The sequence below is a fragment of the Polypterus senegalus genome, chromosome 4 (genome assembly GCF_016835505.1).
Source record: "Polypterus senegalus isolate Bchr_013 chromosome 4, ASM1683550v1, whole genome shotgun sequence".
Taxonomy (NCBI): Eukaryota; Metazoa; Chordata; class Cladistia; order Polypteriformes; family Polypteridae; genus Polypterus; species Polypterus senegalus.
Window position 1 is genome coordinate 244,785,751 of NC_053157.1, and position 25,174 is coordinate 244,810,924.

The window sequence follows — 25,174 nt, forward strand, 5'->3', positions numbered from 1 at the left end:
CCTCTTAAACATCTTAGATTGACAGGTGACGATTTCAGTAGTGGACTCTTTGATGTTTATGAATGTTTAAACTCTCAAAAGCTGGATGTGAAGTTATCGATGAAACCGGTTGTATGCTTACAACACTTGACAGATGCCGAATGTCTCTTCAACACAAGTCCTACAAATACTGTTGTAATTGAAACAAACCATGAAACTCAAACCGATTATGACAGCAGCAATCCAAGCTGTGAGATTTGAAACAAGATTACTGTTCACATGGCCAACTGTACGTTGCATGCTCAAGAGTAAGCTCTACCCACAGCTTGGTCATATTACAACTGGAGGGCCAAACTCACAATGTGGTATACAAAGAGATCCTTAACAAATAATTATTGGTATATTTTCCCTCAGTTTAAAAAGGTTTAATTTTCTTCTTAATAAAAATTTTAAGGCAGTACTTCGGTATTTTGCTAGTCACTAATAAGATCGTTGATAAAAAAACATCTTGTTAGTTAAAGCTCTAACATTTAATAGTGCCATATTTAATGTTTCGGAGGGGCAGGCTGAATTCTATGCGCGTTATTGATATTTGGAACAGAAACTAGGTTTTTTTTTGTTAGTGCCGCTCTGTGTGTATTTTTTATGTAATCTATAATCTGTATTTATAGTTTTAATGCATTGTTCATCTAAAGTAGCAATTGAAATTAAATTATTGGTGTTTAGGCCGCACTGCCTAAATTTTTTACGTGCATTAAGATTGGTTTTTTGAGTATTAATGTTGTGCACTTTTTTTACGGAAGACTTTAAGCCACAGAAGTGACAGTCAAGGAAGAACAAGCAACTGAACGTGAGCCCTCCTGCCAGACTGACCTCCATACCGGTTTATGGTTTTCTAGTTTTATTATAGAACTAGCAAAATACCCGCGCATCGCAGCGGCGAAGTACTGCCTTAAACTTTTTATTAAGAAGAAAATTAAACCTTTTTAAACTGAGGGAAAATATGCCAATAATTTGTTAAGGATCTCTTTGTATACCACATTGTGAGTTCGGCCCTCCGGTTGTAATCTGACCAAGATGTGTGCTGAGCTTACTCTTGAGCATGCAACGTACAGTTGGTCATGTGAAAAGTTATGTTGTCTCAAATCTCATAGCTTGGATTGCTGCTGTCATAATCGGTGCGAGTTTCATGGTTTGTTTCAATTACGACAGTATTTGCAGGACTTGTGTTGAAGTGACATTCGGCATCTGTCAAGCGTTGTAAGTATACAACTGGTTTCATCGATAACTTCATATCCAGGTTTTGAGAGTTTACACATTCATAAACATCAAAGTGTCCACCACTGAAATCATCACCTGTCAATCTAAAATGTTTAAGAGGCATTGGCGGTTGTCAAAAGGTGTAAAATATTTGGCTATTTCGGTACACTTGAAATCGACAACCGAAAGAATCAGCGGCAGCCATCAACTCACATGCAGAAACATAGGTGAAGGGCTTAAGCATTCCACTCTTCTAGTGCTCCTGTGTAGTATAATTATCTCCTGTACCGTCATCAGTCCACACCTTGAACCTGTCCCAGTCATTCAATACATAAGACAGAATGTTCCTCCGGATATCAAGAGTGAGCCTGATATGGCTGTGCAATATGTAACAAAGAGAATGGAAAAGGCATGGCAACCACTCGGTAAGTGACAGTTCATTGATCGATAGTGATCATCTCGATAGACATGGTAATGGGGGTTGAAACGATAAAGAAAATGGGTACCTGAGCAATGTAAAGTAAGTCTAAAATACCTACTCAATAACTATAATCATAATAAACGAACAATAAAACACAGGAGATGCCGTGGATTAAATAAAAAAAGCTGTAGTTATCAGCAGGGAGATGTGAATCCCGTGGCGAAGCAAGGACGGGAATGTAGAGACCAGAGCGACGGACGGCCTTATATAGGCAGACAGCCAACAACGTGGGAGTCGTTAGGATGGGTGACCCAATGTCTCCTCACACGGTGACTGAGCTGCAGGCTGTGGACGTATATATGTAGGTAAGTAGGATACAGTTAGCGTTGGGAACATGCATATCAAATTTCTTGAAGATGGGCCAATAAGAAACAAAGACCGTTGAAAAGTTCAATATGGCAGCTGACAGTGGCATCATACCACCAAATTAAGTACGTACATTGGTTTCGGTTAGCGCAGGGAAGCCGCTTACCAAATTTCGTGAAGATGGGGCCATAAATAAGAAAGTTCAACGTGGCGGACGTTGTCGACCGTAATGACCATTACGTGTGGAATTTCGAAATGAAACCTGCTTAACTTTTGTAAGTACGCTGTAAGGAATGAGCATGCCAAATTTCAGCCTTCTGCCTACACAGGAAGTTGGAGAATTAGTGATGAGTCAATGAGTGAGTGAGGGCTTTGCCTTTTTATTAGTTTATAGTAGATTCCAGCACATTATTGAAACATGAAGTCCTCCATCTAAACCCACACTGACTTCTCATTGGCACTCCTCATGTAGATCTGTGTTGGTCAATCTTTTCCAGATAATTGCTATCATTAATTTATTTGTGACACATATTAAGTTTACATTATTGCCCTTCGAGTTAAAATATAACCCATCCCAGCTTCTTCCCACACAAACATTTTACGAGTGTATTAAGCCATCTAATCTTCCTAATCTCACATGGACTGGTGTGGCACAGGTAGAAGTCCTGAGGTGACCACTTTGTCAGTTCTGCTCCTCAGCTTTATACTCAACTCTTAAATTTCTCCTGCAGAACTGGCAGTCTGTCCCACCTATTTTGATTATTCTGTGACACCTGGACAAGCTTGATAATGACACCTGGGTCATCCACTGCTCTGGCAGCCATCCATAGACGTTTTCTACCTGTGACCCAGAAGGCAACACAGCATGTGAGACTCTCTGTATCTGGAGCAAAACTTCATCTCAATTTCCATAATACCTGAATCCCTGATTATGACTACTTTGAGAGCTCTTCATCCCTGCCTCCTCTCTTAAAGATATCGGAGTCACTGTGCAGCTCTGAAAGGTCCTGAAAACAGCTGAACACCTCCAGCTTTGGGGTTGATGATCCTGAACAGTGTGCACCTCATACCCTTTGCTTACATCCTTATACCACAAATCTGCTCAACCCTCTATTCTGTCCAATTCCCTTTGTATATTCCAGACTATCTGTTAATCCACCTCTTTTGGTATCATCTGCAAACTTAATCATCTTCTACTTAAATTCATATCCAAATCATTTATATATGATTAAGATTGCAGTGGCCATAGCACTGATCCCTGCTGGTCTCCACTCTTAACATCGGCCAGTTCTGATGAGGTTCATCACACCATGTTCCTGTGTCTGAGCCAATTCGGCACCCATCTAGAAACATCTCCCTGAACTGCCACATCTTTTATTTTGATGCCCAACTTCTCATGTGGCACTTTTTCTGCTTTCTGAAAGTCCAAATAAATATCATCATCTGCTACACTTTGATCGTAGCCTTTTTTTTGCTTCCTCATAGAATTCCAGCATGTTACTAAAACACAACCTCCCTCTTTCTGAGTCCATGCTGAGTGTTCTTGCCATGTACTACTCAATCTTATCCTTAATAATTCCTTCCGCTAATTTTCTTGTGATGCACATTCAGCTTACTGGCCTATCTTTGGTTGGATTTTCCTGGTAACCCTCTTTATATAATGAGATAATATTTGCCATTTTCCAGTCCTTCGTAATTCCCAAGTATGTTCACTGTCTGTGTTTTTTAGTTCCCCTTTACTATGCCTGATGCACTTCATCTCCTCTTTGTCAGATCTTTTACTACTCAAATATTGAAAGCATCTTTTAAGGTCATCTTTTACCTTATCTGCTCTTTTTCTCTTTAAATGCCTTTTAGCCTTCCTAATATCCTTCTTACTGGTTGCCCTCATGTTCTCATACGCCTTACAGTTCTCTTTGGATATTTTAGTCTTCTACTCCTTATTCATCCTTTTTTTTCTTTGTAGCTGCTTTTTTAACTCTTTATTAACTCAATGTGGAGTTTTGTTACATTTCCTATGAATTCCAAATTTAGGTCTGTATCTGTCTTGCATTACATGTAAAATATTTTTAAACCTGTTCCACTGCTCCTTGACTGTCTCCACACTTAAAAGCCTAAATTTGCCCTAATGAAGTTAAACTTGACAGTTTTAGTCTTTTCACAATTCCACTATATATATTTTATTTTCACACAATTACCTCACAACAGACCAGCTTTTCTCAACAATAGCCATTCGTTTTCTTCTTCTCCGATCCTCTCATTCTCCACTCCAGGTTAACATTGTCCTGATCCACTCTCAAACTCAGATTGACCAGGAGAGGCTCTTTTTAAAGACCACCCTGAGTAACACTAGCAGGGTCCTCACAGGACAGTAGTGCTGTCCCCTAGTAGCTTGTGCCAATGGCTCCCATAGATCCTAGAGAGCCGCTTATTAAGACTGTATATCCCATACAGACCTACAAGTGCCTTAAGAAGATGTTGCTACCCAGAGTACCAGGGGAATACTAGGCAGGGAATACTCCTACCACCCTTCTCCTAATTCAAACTCTCCTCTACAACATCAAAATACTAACAAAAGTGTCTTGTGACTTTTGTTTTTAATTAGGTGACTCAATTAAATATTTTTCTCCTATCCAACAGCTTTCTGTGGAAAGAGTGATGAGGGAACACGAGAAGAGCTTCACTGATCTGATTCACTGCATTGAGGAAGCCCACAAGAAATTGAAAGAGAGGATCAGAGAACAAGAAAAGAGAGAAATGGAGAAGGCTGAAGGAGTCATGGAGCAACTGGAGAAGGAGATTGAGGAGCTGAAGAGGAGAGAAGCTGAGCTGAAGGAACTTTCAGAGACCGAGGATCATCTCCACTACCTACAGGTGAGAATGACACTTCACAGTGAGTCTGATCAGACTGGGGTGTGTGTGACCTGTGAAACTTCAAAATCAAGAGATCTGAGGAGTTTTTATAAATGGCAAAATCTGACCACTCAGTGCAATTTCATATTTGCCTAAAATTTCCATAGTTTGTGCAAAACTCTGAAAGTTCCTGCCTTCATGTACAAGATAGGGAGGTAAATCTACAGTTGTTTTTTTGGTGAAGAAAATTTATATGAAATGTATTCTTTGTATGAGTCACTTTAAATGACATCACCTGGTAAAAGAAGACACCAACTCCTTCATATCTTTAAACACTTCTGTCATGTCACCTCCTCATGTCTCTGTCCTTTAACTGATGACTCGTCTGGTCTCTCTGTCCTTTAACTGATGACTCGTCTTTCTTTTGTGCTGTTTTGTCATTTCTGTAACACATAATATTCCTGATGTGGCCCCACAAGTGTGTTGTGATGAGCGCACAAAAGGCCCCCAAGTCTTTCTGACAAGTCACACACTTTCTAGTTGCAGACCTTCTAAGGTAAAGTTATACTGAAGATTGTGTGTCTATATCTTTGGATTTAATTTAAATCTATGTATCTATTGTAAGAGACGGCCAGCAGCTCAACCCATGCGGGACGCCCCTAGAAGGGAAGGATGGGGGAAGGCAACTACTTTTAGACACTGCCTCCTCTACGAATAATACATGGGGACTTCCCGGCAGCATAGCAGTGCCCTGGATTCCTACAGGGCACTATGGGGCTTGGAGTTCAGCTTTATAGACCTGCTGGGTACTGTGGATGGCACCAGGAGATGCTGCAGGAGGACCTGGGGAGTTTTGCTCTCCTCATAGCCTGGACGTACTAGTGAGTCACAAGGATCGACATCCAGAAATACTTACGGGCTAAAGAAAATTCATTTGGCCTGGAAGTGCTGGCAAGTCGCGTGGATGAAAGGAGAGAAGCACTTTCAGGTTGGGCACTATTCAAAGGACTGTAGTGAACTCAGCCAGCAAGCAAGCAAGGCAGAGTAGGATGGAGGTGGACAAAGCTTGCTTGGAGGTGTGGAGGAGGTGAGAATCGTAATTATTGTGTTATGGTGACTGTTGTGCTTAGGGAGCACTGTGCAAGAAGAAAGCAATTAAAAATACTTCTTGGCGCTTTTACCTGGTGTCCTGAGCATTAGTCTGTTGGGCTTAAAGGGGCAACAGTGACCCCTAGTGTCCACTCTGTCTCTTTATCTGTCTCTCTATCTATCTCTCTATCAAAGATCCCAATGCCTTGTTTTGTTTGCTAAGTCAATTTTGCCCCTGCCTGTCCGTTGCGCCCTTAGTCCACTTATCTACAGTCTGGTGACTCACCTCTTGGACTTCTGTTCTAAAAGCTTTTTGAAAATCAAGGCTGATGACATTTTTTGGTCCATCATGTGAAACATTCTAAATAACCAATGAATGTATGAGAAGTAATCTCTCTATCTAAACCCAGGATGATTGTCCACCACACTGATGTTTAGTTAAGAGGAGATCCATCTTATTAATGTTACTTTTTATTTCTCCTTGTTCCCTCTTCTCTCCTACTGCAGACTTTCTCACCTCTCTGTGACCTTCCTGCTGATGGAGACTCGCTCGGCTTTACTGTCACGGCTGAGTTTTCTTCTGAGGACCTGCTAAAGGAGCTGTCAGGTCTTAAAAAGAGTCTGGAGAAGATCAGCCAGCAGGACATCCTGACAAGGACTCCACCAGGTACTGTGATTGTTCATGTTTTGTTAAAGTCCATTAGGTGGACCAGAATGAAAACAGAAGGGACACTGAGTTGCATGAAGAAGGCCTGCTCTTTTACATTTATGTCTAAGCCTTTACTGTTAAGAATTGTTTCTAATGTCTCTTACTGTAACTAGCTGAGTGATATCAACAACAACAACAACATTTATTTATATAGCACATTTGCATACAAAAAAAATGTAGCTCAAAGTGCTTTACAAAATGAAGAATAGAAAAATAGAAGACAAAATAAAAATAAGTCAACATTAATTAACATAGAATAAGTAAGGTCCGATGGCCAGGGTGGACAGAAAAAACAAACAAAAAAAAAAAAAACTCCAAAAGGCTGGAGATAAAAAAAATAAAATCTTTAGGGATTCCAGACCAAGAGACCGCCCAGTCCCCTCTGGGCAATCTGAGTAACTGAATGTTTAATGTAAATATTTGAAAATGTAAATATTATTAGCGTAGTGAAACACCAGTTTTTTTTTTAACAGTGTTAATGGTACAATGGTATGTCTATCTGTTTTGATCGTGTTGTACATTTATGAACCTCTTTGCATCGGATCTGCTAGTCCTTACATTCCTCTTTCTTTCTGTTTCTTGTTTGGTAAAAAAGATAAGCAAATTAGAGGAGTGCATTAGAACCCTGACCACTTCAGGACCACCTGAACACTCCACTGAGTACACATAACAAGTTCACAGGTGAAACACACTAACATTCTTTACAAATTATAATCTATATAATATTTACTTATCATGCTACTGGGTTTTTAAACAAATCTGTATGCTAAAGGAGTTTGGCACTGATGAACATAAATGGAACCTAACAATGTCTGTCCATGAACAGACCTGCTGAGCTGTGGTCAACTGACAACACATGGGAGGAAAACAGAAAGTGAGGTGATGAGGGTTAACAGGTCAGACATGTGTGCGCCCAACTGCACCGGCACTGTTTACTATCTGTAAGAAAGTTTGAGATCCAACGGAGGACTGGACTGGGCAGGCTGAACTCAGTCAGTTTCTTATCATGGAGCTCTAAGATGTTGGTATCTAAAGCAGAGGTCAAGTCCCCAGAGAAGATCCTCACATGTGTCTGTGGCTCATCAAAATGTTAGTAAATAAAACTCACTGCATCATCCACACATCGGTGGGCTCTGTGTGCAGACTTGATCTGCATGTTTTGTTGCTTTATTTTAACTGCATTACATTTATAATTAGTGTTTAAGAATTTAACATTTATAAAATTACATCTTAAATAGGAATGTCAGCATTAATGTGTTAACACTTGAGCTTAATTTAAAAGCCTTGATCCATTAGACTAACACAAAGTTATCATGAGATTCTAGAATGTACCGTCTCATTCCTTCTCTGGTCACTCCTTTGTCATCTGAACTGCACTGATCTGCTCTGCTGCTCTCATCTCATCTCACGCAGTCTACTACAATGTCCTGAACTGAACTTTACCTTATATGCTATGTACAAATGTTTTATCCCATACAAATCACAGTCAGGAGAATTTCCTTCTCAATTCATGAGAGATTAAGTTATTAATGTAACAATGGAGTAGACACCTGTGATTATTTGCAAGGAGATCAGATCCTGAGATTTTTATTTCCTCAATTTGAATTGCTGCTTTTAGGGTTATTTTATGTAAGTGATCACTTCTTCAAACCATACATTAAAAAGGCTGAGAACGCTGTTGCGCCTAAAGCTGTAATGTAACAACAGTTGCCTCGATAACAAAGGGCCTTCTATTACTAGACATTCATTCTAGAGCTCCTGCAACAAAACAACAAAACAAAATATTAATAAATACAAAAATCAAAACTTTTGGATTAAAATCTGACAGTAGAATTAGGATGTTGTGACTCGGGTGGTTTATTATTTCATTTCAAAAATCATTGTTTGATGCTCCTGTTCGATGCTGCATTGTGCAGCTGCCTTTTTTCTTTTTCATATTGTGCACAAAAAGAGATCAACTGTGGAATTTGAAAATGTGAACAAACTTATGTGCCTTAGCAACTGGTTTAGAAGGTTAAATAATGATGACCGTGGCCTTGAGCAATGTTACAGACATGTCCAAAATATTGTTGGTGGTTTGCCATAATTTTAACAATAAATGGAATTTCTGATATCCTCTGAGTATTATTTCCAGTATATCATAATACTGACATTATTATATTTATACCTGATCTGATTATGTGGTTCATAGGATATAATAATAAACCAGAACCACTTTAGATTAAGTGTCCATAATTATGCTGTATGTACCATTGAATTTACCTGTATAATTATAGAGTAACTAGGTGTTATTAATTTCAACTTACTGTGTAATACAGTGTAACAATATAATTAAGTAATGCATTGTGCAGCTGCCTTTTTTCTTTTTCATATTGTGCACAAAAAGAGATCTACTGTGGAATTTGAAAATGTGAACAAACTTGTGTGCCTTAGCAACTGGTTTATAAGGTTAAATAATGATGACCGTGGAACGCAACCCCCACGATCGAGGAGGGATTACTGTACTGTTAAGTACTTAACCACAGCATTACACAGTAAGCAGGAGGTAAAAACACCTAGTTACTCTGTAATTATACAGGTGATTACATGGTAAAATAAAGTGTAATTATGGACAACTAATCTAAAGTGATACCACTAAACCTTGTGAAATATGCACCGTAATGTGAAATTAATCACGGTTAATCTTGTAAATAAAGTTTGAATAAACACAATTAAAAATGTTAATCTACTGACCGACCTAATCTTAACATTTTCCATTCTTCTCTTTTCTTTGTATTTTCAGTTCGTGAAGCTCCAATCTTCACCCTACAGTCTCCTCAACCTCAGAGCAGAGAGGAGTTTTTACAATGTGAGTCTGTCAATTCATTGAATTTATCGTCATTTCACTGTTAATATCTCAGGCCAGGCTTATGACATGAAAGTGTAGCCAGCAGAAAGCATTATGTGAGTGTGGTGTGACTGATGAGCTGAAAGTGACGGGGGTCCTGTGACTGGTGCATTATAGGATTTTGACACTCAGGACAAGGAATCACCAAAGCAGTCTGTTAGACTTGACTCTTTGAAGTTTCAAATGGACTCATGGGAAATAAAAACAAAATCCTGCCAAATATGTCATATCCTCCTCTACTTTGACCCTTTTTTATTGTCTTGTTTTTCTTCTTTGCACTTCCTGCTGTTTCCTCTTTCTGTATTCCTGTGTCACTTTTCCGATGCTTTTCTACTTCAGTCATTCACTTATATATTATTATAATAATAATAATTAATAATCTATGGCACTAAATGAAAGCAGCTTAGTGTGCTTCACATAAAAAACACAATGTCCACCACCATGAAGATATACATAAACAGTATATGGATATATGGATGCATTGACAAGCAATGGATTAAAAAAAAAATCAAGAGTCGTCTCCCATAGACTTTCTCATATACTCTGATATGGGAATGGATATTTGAAGAATAAACCACAAGACAATTATATTTTTATATTATGTACAATAAAATACTATCAACAACAAATCAAATCAAATTAATAACATATTGAACAGTTATTATAAAAGTAATGTTCAATAAATAGGACTTTGCAGCTGCATGAATAAAAAAAAAAAATCAAGTATTTGTTCAGTAAAGTACCACTTCCAGTTGATGGATTTTGCCCATCTCATCTATCAATCTCGTTGCGTTTTTGAGATATCGTGTTTGCACACACACAGCCATAATTCTAAAAAATGGTATTTTTGGACTCGGGAAGGTCTAAAATCTCATGGTTGAATTTTTTCATAATTACTATACTTTCTCTATACTTTGTATACGAGAAAGTAAAAAAAAATCAAATTTATGTGAAACAGGTTAAAGCTGACAAAGTATTCAACATCCTCTATTTGTTTCTCCATAGAGCAGAAACTTTAATTTATTCATGACTTAATACATTGTAGGAATTAAATCAAATGAAGATGGCATTAAAAATTTTGTGGAAGCCATTAGATGTTAAAAGACAGCATTGAATAAGAATCAGTCCACTATGAGAATCACAGGGGTCTTCAGCCCTCACAAAGCTTGGCTGAGTCATTGTGTGCATCACACTGAACATGGATAAGAGAAGAGAAGGAAAGGAAGAAGGTCACAGCCCAGCATGGTCAAGGTAAAGGCTACAAGGCCATCTCCACAGAGCTTCATGTTCCTGTGGCCTCAGTAACTAACATCAAGAAGTTTAAGGGCCATTGGACTGTAGCCTAACAGACTGAATGCTGCTGCAGATGGAAAATGGACCCCCAAGTGAACAGAATGACAGCTTCAGTGGTGGAGAAAGAACTAAGGCAAACCTCAGGACAGATTCAGGCTGACCACCAAGATCAAAGTAAAACAGATTCAAGAAGCCCCATTAATCACTTACAGAATAAAAGCGGGCTCTATGGTCAAAAACCTCACTTCGTAGAGACAGACAAAAAAAAATACAATCAATAACTGACTGGAATTTTCAAAAAAACATGTTGACAAGCCACAGTGCTGGAGAGATTCCTTTGGACAGATGAAGCCAAACGAGAGCTTTACAGTAAGTCACAGCAGCTCTGAGTCCACAGAAAACAAAACGAGTATTCAAAGTAAAAACACAAAATATGGAGGAGGCTCATTAATGTTAGGGGGCTGCTGTGCTGAATCTGTGCAGGTCACAATAAAATGAGAAGATCATCAAGACATTCTGGAGCAAACATCACAAAGCTCTGTCTGAAGTGCAGATCATGGATTCTCCAGAACTTACAAGTAAGACCACCCAAATTTGGTGGAAATCACATTGAAATCTGCTTAAGCGGTCATCTGTGCGCCCTAAAATGAATCCAAGTCAACATCCATTAGAAGAGCTGGAAATTATAGTTGGGAGAAGAAGTCCATCAAGGCTGAAGAAGAGTGGGCTGAGTGGGCAGTGAGAGGAGTAGAAGTCTCATTCAGAAGTTTGCAGATTACATCGCTGGTTTGGAGAGCAGTCGTGGAAACTCCCCGATTACAGTGATGGTGACTTTAATAACACAAACCTCACCATCGACCTTCCCAGATACAAACAGCTTGTTAAATGGCCCGCCAAGGACAGGAAGACTTTGGATGACTGCTACTGCGCCATGAAGGACACATACCGGGCTTTACCTCGCACGCCGCTGGGTAATTCTGACCAAGTTATGCTACAGTTACTACTCACTTATAAACAAAGGTTAAAACCAGTTAAACCAGTAAAGAAATTGATTAGTTCAAGGACGGTGGAGTCAAGTGAAGCATTACAAGACTGTCTGGACTGGACAGATTGGGACATTTTTAAAACATTTATGAGCTGACTGACACTGTGACATCTTTTATCAGCTTCTGTGAAGAGGTCTGCATTCCCAGCAAATACAGTATATTGTGATTTATAACAATGGAAGCCGTGGCTCACCAAAGATCTAAGGAATCTCTGTCAGGTGAAAGAAAAAGCCCCTAAAACTGGTGATAAGGCCACCTAGAGACTGGCCAGGAATCGGCTAAACATCGCAGTCAGATACGCTGAATGGAAACACAGAAATAAAGTGGAGCCTCAGTGTGGAGCAGACAGTCGCTCCTCTGTGTGGAGAAGCCTTCAGTCTGTTACTAATTCCTTAAAGTCGTCTCCCAATGCTCACTCAGACTCTTCATCCCTCCATGACAAACTTCACAAGTTCTGTTCCAGATTTGACCAACAAGCTGCAGAGTCCTTTCATCCTCTCGGCTCCTTCAGCTCTGAGGTGGTTTTATCAGCAGCCACTTCTTCACAAAGCTTCTCCCTTTTCTATGAAGGAATACGACGATGCCAGGAAGTTGTTTACAACACAGAAGTGTACGAAGTCGGCCAGCCCTGACTCTATCTCACCTGACGAAATCAAACCTGTGCAGGCCGCTCGCTCCTCTCTTCACAGACATCTTTAACTCGTCTCTTGCTCAGTTCACTCAACCTGATTGTTTTAAATCTTCTGTTGCTGTTCCTAAAAGGGATAAAATAAGCTGCCTCACTGATCACAGGCCTATTGCTCTTACGTCAGTTGTAATGTAAATATTTGAACGGTTTCTTCTAAGCCATCTGAAGTCTGTCACTGCTGCTGATCTCAACCATCTTCAGTTTGCATATTGAGCACACAGATCTGTGGACGACGCCATTAACATGGGCTTTCACTGTGTGCTCGAACATCAGGACTGTAAAGGAACTTCTGTCAGAATCCTGTTTGTAGACGTCAGCTCAGCTTTTAACACCATTGGGGCTGCGCTGTTGATAACTAAACTTCTACACTCTGAACTGAATCCTTCCAATTGTGAATGGATTTACAGTTTTCTGATTAACCTGAAACAATATGTTTGTGTGGACTCCCACCTCTCAGACTGTCTCTGTATCAGCACAGGTGCCCCTCGAGGCTGTGGACGGCCCCCCTACTTTACTCCTTGTACCCCAATGACTGCAGGTCCACTGATCTTAAGTTAAATCATTAAGTTCACTGATGACACCACCATTATTGGTCTAATTACTAACAGCCTTCTAGAAAAGAGGGGTCTTGTCTTGTGTCCTGGTGAGCTTCAACACCCTGCTGCTCAAGACCCCGAGACAGTGGAAATGGCCATTGACTTTCACAAACAGCAATCACAACCTCTAACACTAGAAATGAATGATTCAGCAGTCAATATGGTGGACTCCTTCAAAGTTCAGAGTACAACAATCACAAACACTCTCAGCTAGGACATGAACACCACCACATCACTAAGAAGGCACAGCGGTGATTGGACTTCTTACACCAGATAAAGAAATTAAATATTTCACAGCCAATCCTCATTCAGTTTCACAAAGCCGTAATTGAAAGTGTAATCACATTCACAATTGGTGTCTGGTTTGGCTCACCAACAGCACACTCAAAAAATAGATGAGAGTGTGTGGTGAGGTCTGCTGTGTCACTATGTCACTAACCGTGTCATAAGGACCACCACGGGCTCCTCTCAGCAGCTCATCACTTCTTCACACAAACTCCCAAACGCTTCAGTCAATTCAAACTAACAGACACCTCCAGAGTTTCTTAGCCAGAGCGACAGCCTCTCCCAGCAGTGACTTAGCCGTCTTCTGTGTGTATTCATGTGTTCTGTCAGAGACTGTGTGAAGGTGTGTGTGTGTGTGTGTACAGTGTGAGGACATGTGAGTGTGACACGGGAATACACACTCACACTCTCACCGGCACATCACTATCAGCACATCTCCTTTATAATTGGATTATTCTACAACTTTGTTTGAAGTTTGTCTTTTTCACTTCAGCTTTCTGTTATTTGTCTGTGATGTTGTGTTCCGTTTATAAGGAGCTCCAAATCTACCAAGTTAGATTCCTGCACATGAAGTACTGGAGAATAAAAGGGATTCAAATTTATTGTGATTCGAGAATTTTATTTGAAATCTCCACAGATTCTGTCCAATCAGATGAGCTCTTTACTATTAGTGTCTCATCAGCGCAGCTCCTGATTGGTTCTTGTTAATTGTCTGTGTTGTGCTCCGCCCCCAGTCCCGTTACACACTCCCAGAGTTCCTCACTCATTTTCTTTTCTCTCCTTTCAGACTTCTGTCCCCTCACACTGGACATCAACACGGCACACAGAAACCTCTATCTGTCTGAAGGGAACAAGAAGGTGACATATGAGGGGACAAATGCCAAATATCCTGATCACCCTGACAGATTTGACTACTGGTGCCAAGTTCTGTGCAGAGAGGCTCTGACTGGGACTCGCTGTTACTGGGAGGTGGAGGGCAGTGGACGCATCATGAAGATTGGAGTCGCATATAAAGGACTGAGAAGGAAAGGAGGAGACGATGAGTGCCGTCTTGGATACAACGACAAGTCCTGGAGTTTGCAGAGGTCTGTTTTCCAGTGCTCTGTGCGTCACAATAACCAGTGGACTCTAATCAGTGCCCCCTACTGCCCCAGAGTAGGTGTGTATCTGGACTGGCCTGCTGGCTCTCTGTCATTTTATAGCGTCTCACACACAATGACCCTCCTGCACAGGTTCAACACCTCCTTCACTGAGCCCCTCTTTCCAGGGTTTAGTGTTGGTCTTCACTCCACTGTAACAATCAGCCATCTGACACCATGTGACCACTGACCAGTACCCTCCACTGGTCACTTGATGTCCCCACAAACGCAGGTCCTCTTTGAGTTTGTAGTTTAGGGTGAATTTAATTTTACAGAATAGGTGAGTTGGAGTGGGCAGCACCTCTGTGATTGAATTTGTGGATGAGAATGCGGATGGGGGTTGAGTGTTTTGCTGTCCATTACTATTGGGTTTGAGTAGCCAATCAGGTGTGTGTGTGTCATAATGAGGGGCGGAGACACCTCGGGCCTACAAATACCAGTCTGACCAGCAGGGGTCACTGTTGATTCACAGCCACATGTCCTTCAGGCTGACACCTCTGCATCTACTGAGGCCCCCCAAGTGTCTTTCAGTATCACCAGTTAAGTAGGACAGGCGTGTGGTCCTGCAGGATCAGCACAACTGAAAGGTGCTGTACAGACTCAGTATGGAGAGCTCTTGAATAGTGACTATATGTAGGAGCAGAGAGTGACAGATGGGGCTGGAGTGTTGTCCACTCACCAGACATGTTGGTAACTCGAAGGGTCCTTCACTTCAGAATGAATTCACTGTGAATGTCTGAAGATGAGGATTCACCGGTCAGTCAGATGTCAGCCATACTGACAGAGTTTGTTGTTTTAGTTAATGTCACATTAAACTTTAAATTGCACCTCCTCCTTGTCCCCAGATTTGTCTCTCTTGGTACCCTGAAATCTCCAACATCTTCAAAAAATGAATTCTTGGTGAGTTGGCACACACTTGACATGGGTGCACATGTGTGGCTTTGCAGTGGACTGGCACCCCGTCCAGGGTCGGCCCACCTTGTCCACAAACCTGAAATTGAAAAGCAGATAAGAAAGACAAGGAATGGAAAGAAGGGGTTATTGATTGATCAGTCGCTAAACTACTGCCTCTTGTGGCCACTCTGAATATTAAACAGCAATTTATACAAAAAGGAAAACAAAAAGATAAAAGCAGAAAGCATTCAGTGAAATCCTGAGCAGTGAAACATGAAAGGAGAGAATGAGAAACAATCAGAGAGTCAGACGAATGGAGACTTTAACAGGAGGACTGAGGGGTGGGACTGAAGTACAGTGGCCCTCTAGTGGACACCCGCCATATTACACACATGGGAAAGGTCAGCAGTGAAGGGGGGAGAAAAGAATAGAGTGCAGTGTAAAAGAAATCAGATTAAAGTAAAAACACAAAAATAAAACACCTGAACTAAAGAACTTTAAAAATATTTGAAACTAATTAAGATTTAAATGAATTAAGAGCAAAATAAGGGTGACACGATCACACAGTCACATGACCTTCAGAGCTGGTAGGTCAGCTGACTCTTCTGTAGCCAAACTTCCCCCTCTAGTGGCCACTCTCAATATTAAATGAATGGCAAGGCCGAGGGGGAGGAAAGATTTGGGTTTGAACAAACGGATATTTAGTGGAGATTTCTTAATATTGGCATTAGCTTTAAGGACAGAGCAGCTTTGTTAGGTTATGGAAGATTCTCTATGAGAAAAGAACATTTATTTGAATTAATCTTTTTAATAATCATTATGTATTAACAAAATACAAATCTAATAACTGATTACATTTTGTATAATAAACTCCCAATGTTGTTTGGTGAATAAACAAAAAGGATGACTGACATTTGTCAAATCTGCTCCTCTGTGACCTTCTGACTTGTCACCACCTCTGGTCACATCTCCTGTGTTGTCTGATCTGAAGATATAACACTCCGTATTGATGATCCATTTCTTAATAGCGCTGGAAAAGTCAGAAAATGCTTTTTAATTCTCAAGACAATGAGGTGAGTAACAAATAAGATGTTGATTTGGATTGAATATTTGATTTGTAACTCTAGAAGTGAAATCGATCATTTGGACCTGAGCAGTGCTCTCCATTCCACATCTGAGGGTCTGCACTCTGTCATGTGTCCCGTGTGCCCCTGTGTGTCGCTGTGCCCTCTTATGCCCACTCCAGCCTGACCCCCTCACACTACTGAGATGTTCAGTTACTGATAAAGATGGACATTAAATGGTAAATTTGACACTAATGGACACTACAAGAAGTTGAAGAGCATTGAGGACTGAAGTCCGCTGTGATGTTTCATTTGTTCTTTAAATGAGTTTGCTTTTACTTTTATCTTTTTGTTATTTTGTATGAATTGTTTTGTAAATGGTATTTATTTTGTTGTTCTATGTACGGTGTGCTGATGAATATTTTCTTTCTATGTATTTAGTCTTGCTATCCTAAATTTTTTTCTGTGTGGAGCCCAGGTGGGCGGGGCCACTTGACTCTGCAGCTGGAGCTCCGCCCCCAGGGGTATTTAAGAAGAAGCTGTCGATGAAAGAGCCTCTCCAACACTGTGCTCTGTCCTGTCTGGTGGACTCTGCTTTATGTTTTGATGTTTGGTGGTCCTTTTGGCGTCCTGCTCTGGTTTAGGGTTGTTGGATTTTTGGTAACTTGAGGTTTTTGCTTTATTATGTGCAGGGCACCTTTTCAGAGTTAGTGATATTAAAATTGCCGTCCCTCAGGATCCGCACTGGGCTTGCTGCTCTCTTTAATAATATACAGCATATAAATAAACGAGAGAGGAGAATCACAAAGAGAAAGGAGACTCAGACTGACGGGCTGACTTCATGTTGAAGTTGATGATGAATGAAGTGTTGTCTGTCACTGCGGTGTGAGAGTTCACTAAAACACAACATCTGCTCCTGAATGAGTAAAGAACTAGCGGCAGATAATATTCAGTCAGTGAGTTGTCTCAGTAAGACAGAATTAGAGTGTTAAAGGTCTTAGCGTCAGGACAGGGGGCTCTAGTAATAGGTGGGCAGCACGAGTGTTCATGAATAGGAAGAAGTCCAAACGGTGTAAACAGAGGCAAAGAGCTGAAAAGAGGAGACACAGACATTCATCTGAACAATCGAACTTAATTAACGTAAAGTTTACAAAAAGGGGTTGAGCATCTAAGTGATCCAAGTTTTAAAATGAGGCCAGCATAACGCAAGTCCTGTTTGATGTTGGACTTTTGGAGGGCAGCTTGGATAAGTCAGTCCTTCTTGAAGGCCGCATCTGCAGGAGACCCCCAGCTGGTCGAGCCCCTCAAGCCCAGAGGAGGAGATCACTGGCCTGCACTGTAGTAGACTGGTGGTCCTGGACCAGGGGTCCTTCATGGAGATGGAGTGCATGGTGCGAACTGCTGTTACTCCTGAATGCTTACTGTGATATTGGGAGTGGAATTCCTTACCTGCTGAGATGTCTGACACCCTACTGCTCACTTGTCACTTTATCTTATTTAACAGGTAAAATCTCAATCTACTGGTAAGAATAAAGTGTGAAGAGGACAACTTGAAGTTAGATGAAACTGAAATCACCAACCAAGAAACTTCTAGAAGCTTCTGTAGAATTCAGTGCAAGTGGACTCACGTTGTGGCACCTCATCAAATGCTTTCTGAAGGTCCAGATAAACAATCTCATCTGCTCCACTCCGGTCACATCCTCTTATTGCTTCCACACAGAATTCCAGCTTGTTAGTAAAACACAACAAGTGTAGTGTTCAACCCGTTCAAGCGCAGTTGGCTCGGTGATTTACTGAATGCCATCAATGGCGTCAGGTACACCTTGTACATGTATTAATAGATTGTTGCAGGAGTTTTTTATATAGTGTTTACGGTTCATTGGCAGGGTGTAAAATGATCAGTGTTGCAGTTATTGTAATGCTCTTTTCATGAATAAAAGGTTTTGCCGTCCAGGGGTGCATTAGCCCCCAAGTATGTGGCAGTTTATATTAGTCATAACTTTATTTAATACTTAATCATAGTTGTATACTTTAAGGTATTTCTTCATATTTGTTTGGCCTGATCGACATGTCAATTCGCGACGCTGTAGGTCGGTCTGGCGCTGTGACTGATCTTTAAATTGAAACTGGAAGTTCATTACTAGTTGTTATGTTAATTGTCCATAAAAATGCGTGCAGTGGTGCATTGTGATACACAATCTGTAATCGCATACATTTATATTTAACGGTGCGTATTCACTTATTTACATATTTGGTTGTACGGAGTTCTCGTGATTTTAATAATTTCATAGTTTTTATAGTTTTAACATAGACAGGAACAAAAAAAGAAATGTTTATCATGAATGTTGTGTGTTTAATGAAGAATGGGATGTAAAATTCTTCTTCATAAAATCGAATTAAGTCATAGAATAAAGCCATAGGTCTCATTTGTAAAGACATTGTTGCTGTGTTGAAAGAATACAATAAACACCACCATTATGGAATAAAACCTGCTTCAACGTTATTATAATTTAAAGAAAAGTTGTCTGCGTTCTCAGCAAGACTTATTTACGAAAGCAAACTGAAGCCTTAACCTTAGTAAGCTACAAGGCTGCTTGTGTTTTGCCAAAAAGAGGAAAGCCATTTATCGACGGAAATATATCATCAAAGAATGTCTGATGGAAGCAGTGGCTGAGCTATGCAGAAGAACTTGATCTTTTTAAAAAGATAAGTCCTGTGCTATATACTATTGCTCGTCGGGTCGAAAATATGGGAAATAGCATATCGAGCAAGATGTAGGCAAAGCCCATTGTGCGTGCACGTGCGTTACTTTTCACGCTGATCGGGATTTATGTAGCAAAAGAACGTGGAAGCTGGTGAACGCACAGATTCCTGCAATCTGGATTTTTTTGTACGTAAGTACATTTCCACTTTTGTGCTTAAGTCATGTTATAGTGTGAGTTCTATGCACGGCGTTATGCATGAGGCCCCAGGAGACGGACCTGTTGTGAGGTTAGGAGGAGTAGGATAATACGTTAAGAATAAATACACTTTGTCTTCAATATCTAGTGATAAATGTGGCAGCTTTTTAATGACTCCTTTGAACGTCTGCACATCCCTTTCAGCTCGTCCAGTGGTGGCTGGGTGTCAAGGAGTGCTAGTGATGTGTCAGATTCCATTTTGCTTTACAAAAGTTTGAAACTCCTCTGAAGTGAATTGCATGCCATTGTCTGTAACTTTATGTGCCCTGGCAGACCATATGGTGCAAACTGCCGTCTCAATCTGGAAATTGTTACTTTAGAGTTAATATCTGGCATCCTAAATATTTCTATCCATTTAGAATAGCCATCCCCAATGATCACAAACATGTTATTTAAAATGGACCTTCAAAGTCAAGGCGTAACCTTTTCCAACAAGCACCAGGGAATTCCCATGGGTGAAGTGGAACTTGTCGTGGCATCTTTTGCTCCACCTGACAACTCTAGCACTGCAGATGTGGTTTATCAACTTGACTTATCATTTTAATTGTCCGCCAATTTAATGTAACTTTGTGGAGCCAGTTTCTCCCACATAAGACAGTTTTTCATTTTGTTCCTCACAGTGTAAAATTGCATCCCATTTTCCAAGAACAAACATTTTTTCCCCTGTATATGTTTTTAGTTTACATTAGTAACTTCCAAAGTCTTTCCAGAGAACATTTCCTTAAATAACTGATCAGGCATAATTGACACAGCAGTCCCCGTGTCTATTTCTATATCTATACCCTTATTATCAGTCGTAAAGGTTGCTTTGAACGGTTGTTTCTCTTGCTCTGTGTGTACCGAGAACATGGGCTACTCACTCGGTTCCATTTTCACATATTTTGTACTTTTTCCACACTCAAAAAAATTAACTGTGTGATTTGTTTAAACTACTTAACTAATATCTCAAAATTTAAATAACAGCTGTATTTTAAGCAAAAACATAAGGCACTCTAGTAACATGAACATGAATAAAAATATTATTGTAAACACTAAAGCCACCTTTGTTGTATTTACAAAACTGCATTTGGTAAATCGCAAAAGCTATGGCTAGTTTTTGTCCATTAAGGTTTTCCGTGGCTGAGACGTTTACACATGTTCATAAGCAGAAAGTCATAGAGTTATCCTCTCCCAGTTCCTTACAGCAGTGCCTATTTGAACAAATGAGAAGAGCTTGCATACTAAAACCACTTATCGTTTACCTGAATGAGGATCCTGAAGACATCATAAAAGAGTACCTTGTAAGATGCAAACACATGTTTATTGTGAAAGGCATGCTTTACGGAGCACAGTTTTCCATTTTCTGTTCTCCTTGTAAGTACTTCATTTATTTTGACATCTTTTCTAGTTACTAAACACCAAACGTTTTTCAGAATGTATTGTGTGTGTGTGATTAAAAGTAATAATGCGAGAATATGTCAGTTTAACCAACAATGACATTAGGTAGTAAATTAACGTTTGGGTTCATTAAAATATTTCTTTAGCCACCAAAAGTATTGGGAATCATTTGAAAAATACTTCTTATTATTGAAATGTTTTCTTGCACTAAATATTGATTTCTTGGATGACATATTGTTTTCTCCGACTCTGTTTTTTAGCTTGTAGCACAGTTTATTAAATTTTAACTGTGCCTGATAAAATGTAAAGGGCATTAATATCTTTGTCAGCATAGTGTAATATACTAAATTATTTAACTGCTTTGCTTCTATTGTACATAAATATATATATTTTTTTCCTTAATTGCTTAAACACTTTAACACAACGTGCATGATATGTGTTTTCAAGAGAACATATACTGTATTGAGGCATAATTTGGAAGTGTGGCTTACTAAGCACTGGTAAGTAGCATTTTATGGTGTTTCTTTGCTTGTTAAAAATGCAACACTGAGCTCATGAAATGCATATATTAAGCATGTGATTTTTCTTTATTTTATTATTACTTTCAGTTCCTTAAATGTGGAAGTATATGGATTGTGGTGAAGAAAAATCGGGAACATCATGGCAGCCATTGACAAGGTATGTGATTTATATAGCACTACACTTTTTAAATTCAGTCTGCCAAGTTTCATTTGTGTACACAACAAACAAAATATTGATTTGCTTCAAAGTTTTAAAGAGATTTGGAGCTAAAGGTGCTTTTTGTGAGATGGTGTTGGACTTGGGCAAGGGCTTTTTTGAAGATTTCAATTTATGTAACATTTATGCACAAGATACTACATAAACAATATAGTTCTATATTTTTTAAAGCTGTAAGAAATCGCTGCACTCAAGGATTTGTGTTTGTGTATTTATGTGTGGCTTTCTAATTGGCTAGACCACTAGTTATTATTATAAAGCAAAAATGTTTGAGACTAAAAGTATTTATTTTATCATTTTTTTTAAATGATCTTTTACTACTAATGTCTCAATCTCTGCTGGCTAATTAATGTGGGGTGGTATTGTTATTGATGTGTATCTTGTAAGCATGTTCTACATATTTATAAGATGAATAACTGTAAGGTTGTTCTATATATTTTTTTTTTCTACAGAACAACCATATTGAAATGAGAAGAGCTTGCATACTAAAAGCACTTACCATTTACCTGAATGAGTATCCTGAAGACATCATAAAAGTTGTTATTGTAAAAGGCATGCTTTAAGGAGCACAGTTTTCCAAAAAGTTTTTATTCCATGGACCAGAAATCTGTAAACATTTTCCCACATATTTATGTGGGTTTACTCCGGGAACTCCAACAATCCAAAGACACAGATGTTCGGTGAATTGGGGATGCAAATTTTGTCCTGTGATATGTGGGTGTGTGAGCTTGATTGTCTAGCTTGTCTGCCCTGGGATCAGCACTTGATGGACTGATTGAGTGTGTTTAGAGGTCTTGGGATCAAACTGTTTCTGATCCTTGAGGTCCATGCAGGAAAGGCTCTGAAGCATTTGCAGAATGGGAGAAGTTCAAATAGACTGTGCTCATGGCTGACTACAATCCATGCAGATACTGGTAGCTTTCCTGAGGCAGCGTATGCTATAAATGTCTTGCAGGGCTGGAAGCTGTATCCTGATCATCCTCTGTGTTCTCGACACAACTCGCTGTAGAGCCATCCGAACAGCTTCTGTATAGCCGTGACACCACACTCAATGGGTTAAAATATTTTGAGTTTGCACTGAGAGTAACAACGCTAAAGTATCTGTGGTAGTTGGAACAGTTTGGTCATGCCGTGCACCATTATATTGTTACAGGGTGATTACAATCAGGTGCCTTAAATTTATAATTGTTAATTTCAGGGTAGTTGATAAAGCCTGCATTATGGATGTGAATCTAGAAGAGAAAGGGAAACCACACAGGATCAGTAGCACTGTTTTGATGATGGGTACACCAGTTTGCAAAAATGGGCAGAAGATTGCAAAGTTAAGGGGGGGGTAGGCTGCCATGAGAATGTGCAATTCTTTACGACAAGTTTAGTTTTTATACATTATGATTTAAGCGTGGAAACAGACATACACACTGTTTATACATGAAGGCCCTGCTCTTACCAGGTTTGAAGTGTATCGCTAATTTGAAATCTAAATAAAACTGTTTAAGTATCTTTGTACTGTCTGTCTTTCAGTAGTGAGTCACCAGTCTAACTACCAAAGCATGAACAGTAATTTATCCACTTTTACTTTTGGCCAGATTTTATTTTAAAAAATGCATCGGACACTAGAACTGAGAAAGAATCTGTTTTCGAAAGGAAGTATTGTTGTCATGTGTTATTGGTAATGATTTGTCTCTTTTGAATTTTTTTTTCAAAGATATGGCAGACAGCAAAGGAAGCCATGAGCCAGACAACCACAGGCATCTTCATCATCATACATGAAGGAGCAGAACCCACTGATGACTTTGAGGATGTTGGAATAATTATCGAAGGTGTTGAAGTGATGCACAACCTACACAACACTGGAATGCATTTGTTATTTTGTTTGCCCAGAGGGGACTGGGCGGTCTCTTGGTCTGGAACCCCTGCAGATTTTATTTTTTTTTCTCCAGCTTTTAGAGTTTTTTTGTTTTTTCTGTCCACCCTGGCCATCGGACCTTACTTATTCTATGTTATTTAATGTTGACTTATGTTTATCTTTTATTGTGTCTTCTATTTTTCTATTCATTTTGTAAAGCACTTTGAGCTACATTTTTTTGGATGAATATGTGCTATATAAATAAATGTTGATTGATTGATTGATTGGCACAATGTATGCACTGAATTTGAGCCACTCGCAATATTTCAGATATACCTGTGAGGTTCTGCAAAAGACAGTGATGGGTCAAGATGGAGCCAAACGACCAAACAAGGCCCAAGTACGGAAAAACAGACTGTTTGAAGCGACAGCTTAGGCTTAGGAGATGTAATAAGTGTTGCATACCATACTTTAGTTGAGTTTATTTGTTTTTTGTTGTTCTTTTCCTAACTAATCCTGTTCAAAGAAAAAAAAATAAGGCACTTTGTTATTTTGTTCTTAAAAAAAGGGACAGGCTGTTTTTTGTTGCCACCACTGTTAAATGTGATTTCAGCCTGTTTTCCATGACTTTTATCAGTTTCATAAAGACTAATATTTCATATTTTTTATTTAATGTTTATATTGTTGCTTTATATAATTCAACTCTGTATTTTGTACCTTTGCTAATTAATGCAGTTTAAAAGGCACCATAATTGTTGGTATTTTATGTATGTGAATTGTGTGGAAATAAGACACCCATATATTTTGTTAAACCAGCTAAATAAAAAGCAATCCATATTAAACAGATCACTTAGTGGGGACTATTCAGAATAGTTCAATTGGTACTGCTAACTACTGCTACGTAAAGACAAAATGCTGTGATATTACTTTTATGTTAATTTATTTAGTTCATTCGACTAAACATTAATTGGTCCAGCAAAGTAAAACGATGTTGAGATTGTGTTAGTTAATTTAATTTGTTGAATATAAAAAAATCACTTCATCTAACTTGACCACATGTTGACTGAGTGTAAGTTGTTTAAGGAGATAAAACTACAAAATATTATTCTTAGTTTACACCACTCAGTTGTGTGGAAATTGTTGACATAACTCAGTTAAGTAAATTCAGCAAGAAATTTTTTTGAGTGCAGCCCCGATTGGCGTGAGTCCTATTCTTTATTTAACACGGCCATCTCTAGTAAGCTAAAGTGTACAGAAATACTGTAAAGTAGTTGGAATGGATACAAGACAAAAAATGTACTCATAATGCCATGTCAGCTGTAGATTTTACTGTATCCCTCCAGCAGCACTACCTTGTGTAATGTTTCTATTTTTTTATTTCCCAGTAAACAAATCAAAGTCTCCCTGTTACAGTGAAACCGCACAAGCATCTTTCCTGATAAGAAAATAACAAAAATTGAAATCATTTGAATGATTACCATTTAAATGATTACTAATAGGTCTCAGTACGGTAGTGGGTAGCGCTGCTGCCTCACAGTTAGGAGACCCGGGTTCGCTTCCCAGGTCCTCCCTGCGTGGAGTTTGTATGTTCTCTCCATGTCTGCCTGGGTTTCCTCCCACAGTCCAAAGACATGCAGGTCAGGTGCACTGGTGATTCTAAATTGTCCTGTGTGTGAGTGCCCTG

The 25,174-nt window shown here is 39.4% G+C and overlaps 1 protein-coding gene across 1 annotated transcript; it reads left to right on the forward strand.

Moving 5' to 3' along the window:
• The first annotated feature begins 4,652 nt into the window (after positions 1-4,652).
• On the forward strand, positions 4,653-14,945 carry LOC120528376 (tripartite motif-containing protein 16-like). Its single transcript, XM_039752531.1, has 4 exons — positions 4,653-4,900; positions 6,476-6,635; positions 9,460-9,525; positions 14,260-14,945. Exons 1-4 carry the CDS (start codon positions 4,685-4,687, stop codon positions 14,799-14,801), a joined length of 984 nt encoding a protein of 327 aa, XP_039608465.1. The 5' UTR covers positions 4,653-4,684; the 3' UTR covers positions 14,802-14,945.
• Positions 14,946-25,174: the final 10,229 nt, after the last annotated feature.

Excerpts from the sequence above, each read along its gene's own strand:
- LOC120528376 (XM_039752531.1), top strand. The coding sequence starts at position 4,685 with ATGAGGGAACACGAGAAGAGCTTCACTGATCTGATTCACTGCATTGAG. Across the intron at positions 4,901-6,475 it reads ATCATCTCCACTACCTACAG|ACTTTCTCACCTCTCTGTGA; the intron begins GTGAGAATGACA and ends CTCCTACTGCAG. Across the intron at positions 9,526-14,259 it reads CAGAGAGGAGTTTTTACAAT|ACTTCTGTCCCCTCACACTG; the intron begins GTGAGTCTGTCA and ends CTCTCCTTTCAG.